The 12,050-nt window shown below is 44.6% G+C and overlaps 1 protein-coding gene across 2 annotated transcripts; it reads left to right on the top strand.

Moving 5' to 3' along the window:
- Positions 1–6,804, top strand: ZDHHC23 (zDHHC palmitoyltransferase 23; the record flags this gene model as incomplete). 2 transcript variants are annotated; one of them, XM_082840569.1, is made up of 4 exons in its annotated part: positions 1–161; positions 2,209–2,919; positions 4,507–4,674; positions 6,537–6,804. In XM_082840569.1, the coding sequence occupies 4 exons, from the start codon at positions 1–3 to the stop codon at positions 6,802–6,804; spliced, it is 1,308 nt and encodes a 435-aa protein (XP_082696695.1). The 2 variants fall into 2 exon arrangements, with proteins under 2 accessions (XP_082696695.1, XP_082696696.1); XM_082840570.1 differs by having other exon boundaries at positions 4,516–4,674.
- Between the last annotated feature and the right edge of the window lie 5,246 nt (positions 6,805–12,050).

Below are 12,050 nucleotides of genomic sequence, written 5' to 3' on the forward strand. Positions count from 1 at the left end.
ATGACCAAGAAGGGCAGTATGAAGCTAGGGAAGAAAAACAAAGCGGAAGAACCTGAACTGGAGCCCCTGTGCTGCTGCGAGTACCTAGATCGAAATGGGGAAAAGAACCACGTGGCTGCTTGTTTGTGTGATTGCCAAGATCTGGATGAAGGGTGCGATAGGTAAGAGCTGTGTGTTTCTAGATGCTGAGCGCTCCGGCCCTTTTGAGAACTACCATGTATGCTTTCAGCTTAGCCATCCAGAACACTAGAATTTGCTCTTCATTCTGTTTCCACTTATCTCCAACTGAAAGTTGTCTTTTATGTCAAGTGTGAGGACTTTATAAAAGATGAATTATTACTCAGTAGTGCACAACTGTCTGTTCAGCTCAGTTTACTAGGACATTATTATTTCTCATTTAAAGGGAGGAGGTGACAGAGAGAACAGGTAGGTAAAGGGATAGTAGGCAAGTTAAACGCATTAAAAAAAATAAAATGCAGGCCAGGAGAATCTGTAAGTTTAAAATGAACACATTAGTACCAGAAAGTTCCTACAATTCTCAGTGGTCTCAGCATTCAGAGACTGACATCTTGGGACTGGATTGCACTTGGCCACACAGGGCCTTGAGGGTTGAAAAATCATTTTTCTGCTCTTGGAATCGGTTTCACCCCTTGTTTCTGGGGAGGAAATCCAGCCAGAAGGCATGTGCCTCCCCTGGACTGGCTGTTTTCAGCATGAGCAGCAACACAGTCCTGATTGATGCTATTGTATTTGGCTTTTATTTTCACCATTATCCCAAGTGATGGAAATTAACTATCCAAAGAGATGATTTCTAATATCACTGAAAAAATTTTGTGCCAAACAGTAATAACCTGGTTTTTATCTATTTTCTAAATACTTATATATTTAAAAATTATCACATGGAAAGCATAATGTGGGGAGAACACAGATGGTGGAAACTTGCTTTTCCCATCAATAATTCCTTCTGGTTAAAAAAAGTCATTGCAGTGGCACATTGCTGATTTGGTATGCTGCTTGGTATGTTCATCTCGCCATGAGAAGCGTTCTTGGGGACTACTGTTGTCTAGTATCCCATAATCCCTTTGTAATTCTTCCTTGACAGTGTCAATAGTCTCTTACAGGTGTCTTTAAATGTAGGTTCTTTAGTCTTAGTCTAAAACCCATACTGAGAAAGTAGAACACTTTGGACTAATGAATGGAGAAATGATGCCTTTTCTGTAACCTCCATCACTCAAGACCACAGCTCTTCCACTGGCCTTCTAACTCTTCCTCCCTCCCAGCCCTTGAGACCTGGGCTGTCCCTGAGTTTTCTTCTCTCCAGACCCTTCTGGATGAGATGGGCTCCCAGCATTTCTACAGACCCGCTGCTCTGTATGCCTCCCATATAGTTAGTTCCCATTCACTTCCAAGTCTAGCCCTATTTTTTAAAATTCTAAATTCTATTTTAATTCTAAATTTCTAAAACCAATGTTATCCTTCCTTAAACTGTTCCTTTCCATAATAGCCTAATATGCAAAAAAAGTCAACAATACTACCTGTCCACCAAGCTCAGTCATTCGACTTGTACTAGTTTGACCTCCACGCTTCCTTATGCAGCCCCCTGCCCTATTGAACTGGTTTACTCCCCCGGCCCAGGACAGGTTTTGTGCTGCACATGCATCTCTCCACTGGAACGCCTTCTTGCCTTCCTCTCCACCCACAGGAATACTAGCCAGCTGTCAAGGTCGAGCACAAATCCCTTTTTTCCCACAAAGACCCCTGTGATGACTCCACCCAGAAGTGTGTCCTCTCCTCTGAGCACACCTTACCGTGTTTGACTGTAATAGTTCATTGGGTGATTTTGCTACTTTGTCACTTACCTAATATTTCTTGAATTCCCATGTTGTCTTCACAACTAGATGGTGAATTTTTTTGAGATTTTTATGGCTCTACGCCCACCCCAGTCTGAACAGGACTTGTGTGGAATACGTGTGTATTCCTGTGTATTTGTTTCGTGGAGAAATAGTTCTGTTAAATATCTAAGCATTTTGTCATTCGTATTAAGAAATTATACATGAATCTGAAGAGCTCGTGTTTAATAGTAAGGAAGTGGAATGCTTGGTCTTTGGCATCTTTTATCATTGATCCTGCTGTCTGGCCTACAGTGTTGAGTGGTTTTTCATTCAACAAACACGTCAGAGGTGTCTTCTCTGTGCTCTCTCGGAACAGATGGATCACGTGTAAGTCCGTGCAGCCCGAGACCTATGAAAGGATCATGGATACGATCTCTGACCGCCTCCGGATTCCTTGGCTTAGGGGAGCCAGGAAAGTTAACATTAGCCTCCTTCCCCCACTCTTCCTGCTGCCTGTCTTCCTGCGAGTGGCTTCGTGGCATTTCCTCCTGGGGGTGGTGGTTTTGACCTCCCTCCCTGTGCTGGCTCTGTGGTACTACTACCTCACTCACAGAAGGAAAGAACAGACTCTGTTTTTCCTGAGCCTCGGACTGTTCTCTCTGGGCTACATGTACTACGTGTTCCTGCAGGAGGTCGTCCCCAGGGGGCGTGTAGGGCCCACTCAGCTGGCTCTGCTTACCTGTGGGTTACTTCTCATACTCTTAGCCTTGTGCCGAGCCAAGAAGGATCCAGGCTACCTCAGAAACCCAGCAAACGATGACAGATCTCTAAGCGGCAGCCACACTGAATACCTGAACAGAACAGGGCCGGAGAAGCCCAAAGGGTTCCCCGGCGCAGACCCAGCGGGCGGTCTCAACAACCGCGGGCCCAAGGATGAGCCTAAGGGCTGCCCCAGGACGTTGGCCGGAAGCCCCGCCACGGGGAAGGAGGACTGGTGCGCCACGTGCCGGCTGGTGCGGCCGGCCCGGGCCTGGCACTGCCGGATCTGCGGCGTCTGTGTGAGGAGGATGGATCATCACTGCGTCTGGTATGTTGGAAAAATCTGGAGGCTTGTGGAGGGTGCATTCACGTGAGACTCTCTAGCCGGGTTTGCTCTTCCTTTGGGCCATCCTCAAATTTCCTTCCCAGCTTTACACCTTGGAGATATTTGTGGGCTGTTATGATGTTCCCACTTAGTCATCAGTTTTTTGAGCTTCACAAATTTAGTTCTTTTCAGTCATTTCCTGAAGGTGTTTTTTTTTTTTCCCCCGCTTTCTCTTTTGAGCTGCCCCTCATCTTCTCCTTTCTAAGAGAGAAGTATCTACAGTTGAATGACTTTTTAAAAAAGAATGTATCAGACGTAGTATAGGCACATCCCCCTGTGCTCACAGAGCTCAAGAAAGTGTTCCTGTACTTTTAGGTGACTCTTATCCTCTGACCATGTATCCGTCATCATTTTGATGCTACCAGTGATTTCTAGTTGATACTATTGACCTAAGGCCCTGCCAGATAACTCCCTATTTGGTTAGTGGTGCAGAAATGGGCTTTTTGGGTACCTCTTTGCTGGCCAATGACAATCGAGGACACCTGAGGACACCCGTAACATGTGCAGTGCAACTTTTAAAGAAAATGTTGCAGCTTTACTGAATAAATCTTAAACTAAAGGAACGTGATTAATTCAGATATGAATGCTGTAAGTAGCATGTTTGCAACTTGTTCTTCAGGCAGTCATGGTCAGTGAATTATGCCTTTTATCTAGGCTTCTGATCATGTCACACTCTCCCCCTCAGAAGGGGACATGGGACAGGGTGAGGGTGCAGACAGCCCTGGAGGACACAGGAGCAGACCTTAAGTTCAAGGCTCATGAACAGGGACAGCGCTTTTCTGGGGCTTTGTCTTTAGGAGTAAGCAGGTATTTTCATTTTTAGGTTTTCCTCTTCTCTGTCTTCATCATTTATTATCGTGCATACCTGGATATGTGCGTGTGTGTGTGCAGGGTGGTGGCCCATTTACAAGCGCTGGTTTGCAGAGGTCCTGACAGCCTCGCCTGTGAGATCTCGGCCTGCTGGAGCATCCCAGCGTGCCTGTCATCCTGCCCTGCAAACGGCCATGACATGGAACTCTGTACCTGACAAGTAGTCTGCATACTATTGAGTTCTCTACCCCACACTGTGCTTCTAACCTCTTGGGATCTTTTATTAATATGTGTATGTAATACATGTTTTCCCACATTGTATAATACTTCTGATTTAGCATTTTTAAGTTTTTATAACTCTGATACCATCCTATCCTTATGGTGGTGATTACAGTGTTAACTCTCTTAACATTGGGTAACAGACTTGGGTAACAGACTTCACTTATTAATACCTAGAAAGATTTGTTAGCCAGGTTCTGCTTTTTGACTGAGTCTTGTCCTTAAGCTAATGATATGATTTCACCTTGCAGAGAGCGGAGAATATAAGACGACATCTCTCAGCAGACAAGTTTTTAATTCCCTAAAACTGAAAAACAAGAGAACTTATTTTTTAATAACTGAAATTCACACTATCTCTGTTTTAAAAGCTTTCTTGTTTATTGAGCTATTAGAGAACGTTTAAAAACATGTTTGTTTTCTCCCCCTCTGTGCTGTTTGGAGGATAAATAGCTGTGTCGGAGAATCAAATCATCAAGCATTTATGCTTGCCCTTCTGGTCTTCCTCCTCACCTCGGTGTACGGGGTAACGCTGACCTTGGACACCATTTGTACGGATAGAAGTGTCTTCACAGCTCTCTTCTATTGCCCTGGAGTTTATGCAAACTACAGGTGAGACATGGATACCCCATACGGGGCCCCACGGAAGCGGGAGTGGATTTGCAGTGAACGTGCGGGGCTGTGATTCACTGCTAGGTTAGGGGGTCTCACCCAAAACACAGGACAGGTTCTGGGGATGCAGGGTATCCCTGAAATTGCCAACGCACAGTTGTGCAGTGGATACGTGCATTTTCCTGGGTGATGTCACAAGGAACGTTGACCTTAAAAAGGGAGGAACCAGTGCTCTACAAGTAGGACTAGGCTTACTCAGGGACTCCAGAGTCAAACGACCACTAGCATGTCCAAGGTAGCCACAGCGAAACTGAAATGATAACTAAAGTAGCAGTCTCTGGGTATGGATGTGGTCTCTTTTGTCGCTCGTTATTGGGGAAATTCTCACTTTATTGCTGTTTTCTGGTGCTTTGTAGCCCAGTCTTAATTTACCGCTTCTGACCCTTTCGTGAAATGCTTACAATCTCTGTAACCTTTCTTTTCTATTTAACCTCCATTGATTTTTTCCTGTTCTACTTTTTTTTTTTTTTTTTTTTTTTTAAATCACCACTCATGATTACTGTGGTATCTAGGTCAGAATTTCCTTCAGTGTTTTTAGGTTGGGGCCCATTTATACAGTGTGATGATCTCCGTGCTGTAGCAGAAGCGGGAACTTTTTAGTTTTGGCCCAGTCCCCTGCCCACCCTGTCCCCGAAAGCTCTGCTTGAGGACATTTATCACAACCCACTAAGAATAGTAGTCACTGAAGGATTTCACAACCTATGAAGACTCTCAACACAGAGAAGACAGGAACTTAACCTGCGGAGGAGGGCCCATCTGTTCTAATGCCCACGAATGTCTAGCTCTGCAGTGGCGAGGGGGAGATCTGTCCACAGACTGGTACAGACAAGGGCCCACACAGGGGTGCTATGTGGACAAAGCAGGGAGTGTCTTGAAAACAAAGAGCGAGAAGAAAGCAGAGGCCCTTGGGGGTCGTTGTGTCTGTATGTTGGTAAGCATGAGTTTTCTAGGCTTTCTGTGGGCCCCGTAAATGAGATGAGGAACACAGTCCTGCTGCTGTGTTCTCAGTGCTATGGACCCACGATTCATGTCTCCTCACTGGGCCTCAGTTTTCCTCATCTTTGTGGCGATTTAATCATCCCTGAGGTCCCTTTCAGCTTAACAGATGAAGATTCTGAATGAATTTCCCTCTAACTCACGTGCAGATGTTTGAAAATAATCACTTGGCAGACGTTAATCGGCAGCCTCTCCTCACAGCCTTATTAATGAGCTGGAAGCAGCTTTCTTGTCCTGTGTGACCCTGTTTGGTTTTGGAAAGCGGGATTTGAAATGTGACGGTGCTCCTGGCGCTCCTTCAGGGCTGCTGGTGCTGGGAGCTGTCCTCTTACCTGTGCTCGTCGGCCTTGTACGGAAAAGAACGGGGATGAGCAACCTTAGCACTGCTGCTCGGTCCCACCCACAGCTCCCTTGAGGACGTTTACAGCAATCTCACGGCGCCTCCGTTTTCTTCTGCGTTAAGAACAATTTAGGAATTATTCATGCAACAAACAGATCTTGACTGCAGTTGTGTCAGACACTCTTGGCTGTGTGGGGGACACGAAACACACAAAACAGTCCCTGCTGTTCTAGTATCACATCCTAGAAAAGGAGGCACCAGTAATTATAAGAACATGTTAAGAGTCATAAGTGAAGCAGGTTATTTATTGGCACTCCGAGGAGAGAAAAGTATCTTCCAAGTGGGGTAATCAGGGAAGGGGCCAGCGTCCTTAGGAGTAAGTACTACGTGTGTAAAATGTTACCATGGGGAGAGCTCTCTGAATGTGCAGCGTTGGCCGCCCTGACCTGCCTTTTCCTGCTCCCAGCTCAGCTCTGTGCTTCACCTGCGTGTGGTACTCTGTGATCATCATGGGGGGCATGGCCTACATCTTCCTGATCCAGCTGATAAACATCAGCTACAACGTGACGGAGAGGGAAGTGCAGCAGGCCCTTCGACAGAAGACGGGGCGCCGGCTGCTCTGCGGGCTCATCGTGGACACAGGCCAGTACAATCGGGGCTTCCTGCGGAACTGGCACCAGTTCTCCACCCTGGGCACGCACCCCTTCCACCACCCTGCTGAGGACATAGTATGAAGTGCCTTCTGTACGGCTCCGGGGGCGGGAGGGCGTCTCCTCCCTCTGCTCCCTTGCATCCTACACTTCGGTACGCGTGGGATGCTTGCGTTTATCCCCGGTTTCTTAAAGGCGTTATAGGGCCATGCTCAGGTTTAGGCACTGGACTGGGAAGAAATGAATTTTTCTGACTTCACCATTTAAGGGATTTTTATATCAAAGCAGTAAAAGTAGAGCCATTCCTTTCCAGTCACCTTATTAACTAACTCAGTCACCAGAAGTTGAAAAGGATGTGGATTGCTAATGCAGAAATTGATAGAAGCAATTGCCACCCATTAGTATGGGAGAAAGAGCTTTGGATTAGGGTAGTTTCTAGTCCCTCTTTCAACTCCTAATAGCCATGCGACCCTCGGTCAGGTCACTTCCCTGAGTCTCAGGTTCATTTGTCAAGTGGGGTACTGATGCTGCCCTGGCTACCTCACAGAGCGGTTGTGCGGGGGGACACGGGAGGGTCACGAGAGGGATGCGGTATGTGGAAAGCACTGAAAAACAACGAAAAACTAAAGCACCAGAGAGGTGTGAATTATTATTAGGAGTCTCCTAAGACTGGAAAAAATATTTCAGGTCAGAATATTGAAGCCAGTCCATTTTCAGCATTTCAGAGTGAAAAAACGATCCCCAAATACCATATTGTATGGTTATGGGGATTTCTCTTTCTGAAGTATTAGACATTAACTACTCAAACAGGGTAGAAGACGACCAAATGGATTTACGCTGTCATCTGATCTTGAAAGTTGATAATAATTACGAGCCTAATTATTGCTAGTGTAATGCACAGCGGTCATGAGTTTAGGTGATGAGTTCTTACATTGATCTTATTTCTTATGGATTTATTGTTTGGATTTACTCTAAGTAACTCCAGTAGGCATCAGTGTTTTTTTCCTCTTCCCACGTGTTGCCTGGTCAGGTGCTAGCACACTCGTGACAACGGCTGGACGAGAACAGACACTCCTATCGGGAAGATTTTACTCTCTTTGTGGGTAGGGTCGCTGGTTAATATCAAGAGCTTGATTTTTTGTTGCTATAAGTAATTCAGGCACTGTCAGTAATAGCCCCAAGTTGCAAAAGCCAGTATTCTGGCGTTCCCATTATTCTGGTATGAGCTCTCTTTGAGGGGCTGATTGACGTCTTCCCACTTAACTTGCACATTACTTCTCATTCACCTTTCCCAAGATAAAAGTATCTCACTAGGAGAGAAGAAACAGGGTATATGTGGTTTCCACTAATTAATAGATTACTGTTCTTCCCTGGCTCTTCCTAAATTGTTTCTTTAATCCCACCTCAAAATGGAAAACGTGTAAAGGATTAAATATTTAGCGATTCTGGCATAGAATTAAGATGAGGCAACTTAACATGGGGAAAAATACCCTCTTGAAATATTTGGTTTTGTACCTGTACTTGTTTTTGGAACCCCAAAGAATTCATGAGCCCTTAAATTTGTTTTGGCTAATAGCTTAATATAGGGAAAATACCGCCAGCGTTTTCAGTCAGTCCTTCTGTGCATGCTGCTGTGGCAAGAGGTTTATAAAGGTCGAGAAGAAATATTGCTACTTCTACAGCATTGCCACCCTCTGCAGCTGGGACCGTCCCTAGTCCTGCCATTAATCGAGGCTGTCCTTAAGACAGGCATCACATTTTTATACAGGCTTGTCGTTGCTCTCCCTAGAGATGGATTGTTTACTGAACGATAGGCTCCGTATTCCACTAGGATGAGCCAAAGAGCAAGTCTGGGGATGTTAGCAGAGTCTGTGGTGTGTACAGTGGTACCCTGTCCCTGGTCCAGAATCAAGCATTTATTTGCAATTAACATTGGAGGTGATGTAACGAATTCCTCTTTGTGTGGGTTGGAGGTGAGAGAGAGAGAGAGTAATGAAGTCAAGGACAGCACATGTGGCCGGAAATCTCTGCTTGTAGTCTCTTGAATGCCAGATGTATAGCCAACTCTGATTGTCTAGCGATTGATAATACAATTCATAGAAATGTTAATATAGTCAGTAATCTTGGCCTTTTGCCAAATCTTTAACCACAATCAAAATATGATGCGCTGAAGCTGAGGAGTACCCTGAAGACCAGAGTCATCTGGGAGAATTAGGAATGACCATCATCCTTGTAACAGTGCACCCCTAACAGGGTTCCCTGGATGGGGCAACTCACTGTTTCCCTCACTCAGATAAGAACTCCTTGTATATTATTCTGGCTGATTGGAATTCAGGTGCTTGTTTGAAGTTGAGAACTTCATGGTTGGCAGTTTACAGAAGAAAGCTCAACCCTTTGAAAAGCTCCGTGGTTCTGCGGAGGTAAAAGCCTACTGAAGTATTTGCACCAAGGCGCTATATATGTGAGCAGTTTCTGTGGACTCTGGGATAGCCTTGGTCTCTACTCCTGGACTTTCAACCCTTTTTAGGGTCTGGAGCTATTTGAGGGATTTCGTCCTTTTAAAGGACAAGGCCTCTGGGAACAAATGAGTCCCAGGCGCAAGTGGTGGCGGCGGCTGGGAGGATTGCCCTGCGGACCTGTAACCGCAGTTTCTTGGCCGTAGGAGCAGGCCCGCCCCGACGTATTTCAGATAAGTGCATCCCCCCCTTTCACCCCACATCCTCAGTTTCTGTTAAACATACTGGATGTGGAGTTGAGTAAATGATCTGCTGTAGTCTGACCACTTAACATTACTGTCATGCCACTGTACACTCTTCCCGGGGGAGAGAAATGGGTCCACTTGAAAGATGTGAGGGAGAAATAGTTGAGAATCAGGATTGCACGAAGGGAGACAATCCTTCAATATTTAGAAATGTTTTCTTACGCTACCCAAAGAGTACTTTGTGACTATAGCTGGGCACACCTAAGGTGAACTGACCACTGACAGCGGCCCTTTGGTGGGCTCCTCTGATGCTGCCGAATCAGGCCTGAAGCGTGTTCTGGGGACGCTGGGCTGCTCCTCTCACGTCAGCCACCTGCGAGTCTGTTTTTAGGATCCTGTAAATCTTTGCTCTCCAAGTACTGGTGGTCTCCTTTGGTGAATGAAGTAAATGTTGTCTTCCACCGTACCATCTGCCTAGCAGAAAGACTGCTACAAACTTTCTCTTATGCAACAGTCCTTGGTACTTCTAAAATTTTTAGCAAGAGAAAATTTTCTATAATAGAATCTTCCACTGCCAGAAAACACAATGCTGGTAAGGTTCTCTGTAATAGTGACCATCTGCTTAATAGACTGTTTCCTTTGGGGTAGGACATTAGCTTTTTATTATAAAACGCAACTAAGCAAAAATATGACATCTAGAAGCACAGTTTTAACCAGGATGTTTGAAAATTAAGGTTCTGTGAGGTTTAAGCGTCCCGGTCAGCAGGTTTATATGACTTCACTTTTAGCTATATTTTGGTACCCTGCATTTTAAAAAGGAGCAGTTCCTCAAACAAGCAATGGATGATAGAGACTTTTGCTTGAGGCACCTGTTTGGAATCTGGTTTTCTCATCAGCAGCTTGACAAGTATGCCATTCTGTATTACACATCGCCAAGGTGATGCAGGGGGAGAACGAGAGCCATGCTTAACTGATCGCTGAATAAAATGCGGTATGCTCTTGTGGATGTTTGTTGTGATTAATATAAACGTTTTGCAAAATCAGCTACATTTAATCCTGTTTCTAATGGACAGTTATCCCCACTTCAGTTGGCACTAAGGGTTTCACTGTAGTATCAGCAGCAGGCCAGAGACTGGATGGTTTAGTGGAGACACATTCCTTAGAGGTTGTGACCGTTTCCGAGATGGGCTTGTGACGCTCCTAGCTAGCCTTCCCGATGGCACCATTAACTTCTAGAAAACTCATACTTTAAAAGCAAACCTTTAAAAGCAGAGCTAGTCTATTCCAGTTATCGATGCAACTAAAATCCTCTATTTCTTCACATGGCGCCCCTGACAAGATGCCGGGTTACAGAGCTCAGCTTGTCGCGATCCTGTGGTCTAGGTGATTGGCCGGTTGGAGTTGTTGGGGCCTCTGAGCCTTTTCGTCTGATTACGTTTCTGGGTCTGATGTTAGACTAGAGGAAACCCAGGAAAATTTATTTAATATTAAATTTAACGTAACTGATTCAGCAACGTTAAAGGGGACTTGTGACACTGGACGCTGCGGGCTAAACGTTTTGCACTGTTTTTATACTTGTATTCATATCCTCTTATCACCTCAGACTCAGACACAAGGCCTTTTAAGTGGAGATTTTAAAAATTACTGCCATTTATGTAAAATAACGTACTGTGACCAAGTTGTTTAAATGGAAAATAAAGTGCTTTCTTTAAGGAAAATCGTTGTTGTTTCTTGGTGTGTCTCCTGAACTCTTTTGCTTTAAGAAAAGCGTGCATTAGACCTGGGCTGCCTCTTTGGCTACCTAGATGTCCCCATCCTGTGGACTTAAACCGTCCCTAGCCGTAAACTATTCTTTTCCTTGTGGTTACTTTTCTGGTTTTGTAGGCCAGGGATACTGCTTATTTGGGCATTTTGTCAGCAGTAACACTTTAAATCATATCTTTAAGAGAGCGCAGCAAGAAACGTTAGGTCATTTACTAAGTCACTTACTAAGGAGGTCATTTTCTAAGTTATTTCCCGGTGTCTCTTTAGAAGGTTCTATAAGTAGATTAAAAAGTCCTCGCTGGCCCAATGAGAATATGGGCTGCTGAAGACTCAATCTCTAATTGATGCTTGAGGTGAAATAAAGCTTAAGAGAGGAAACTTAAGCTTTATGGGATTTATTTAGGCCCCTGGCAGGTTTACTTGAGGTAGTCACCCTTCCTTATCTACTGGCTTGGCATTAAAATAAAATTGATATTTTATTTCTGGGGGCTGATACCGGCCAATATTCTATAACTGTGCTATTGATAAGTAAAGACAGATAGTGATTTAGATGAGAAGAGGTTAACTGTGAGTTACTTTTAGTCGCATTTCTTTAGTGGCCATTAGTCTTTGAGTTTTTAGATATGACTTTATAATCATATTAAAGGAAAAGATGAGTGGGAACAGGGACATTGTGGAAGAAATAAAGTTCAATATGGTAATGTTTGGTCATATCTGAGTAAACCATAATACATTTTCTATAGAAAAAGGATATGTGATTTTGCAGGTGGTGTAGCTAGATATCCCTTCTAGGAAGTAAGAGGCAATAACAGAATTTATTGAACGACACACAGTTTTATTTTACCAAGTCAAAGTTTCAGCTTAT

Source organism: Leucopleurus acutus (assembly GCF_964270905.1).
Source record: "Leucopleurus acutus genome assembly, chromosome: 5".
In the NCBI taxonomy this organism is placed as follows: Eukaryota; Metazoa; Chordata; class Mammalia; order Artiodactyla; family Delphinidae; genus Leucopleurus; species Leucopleurus acutus.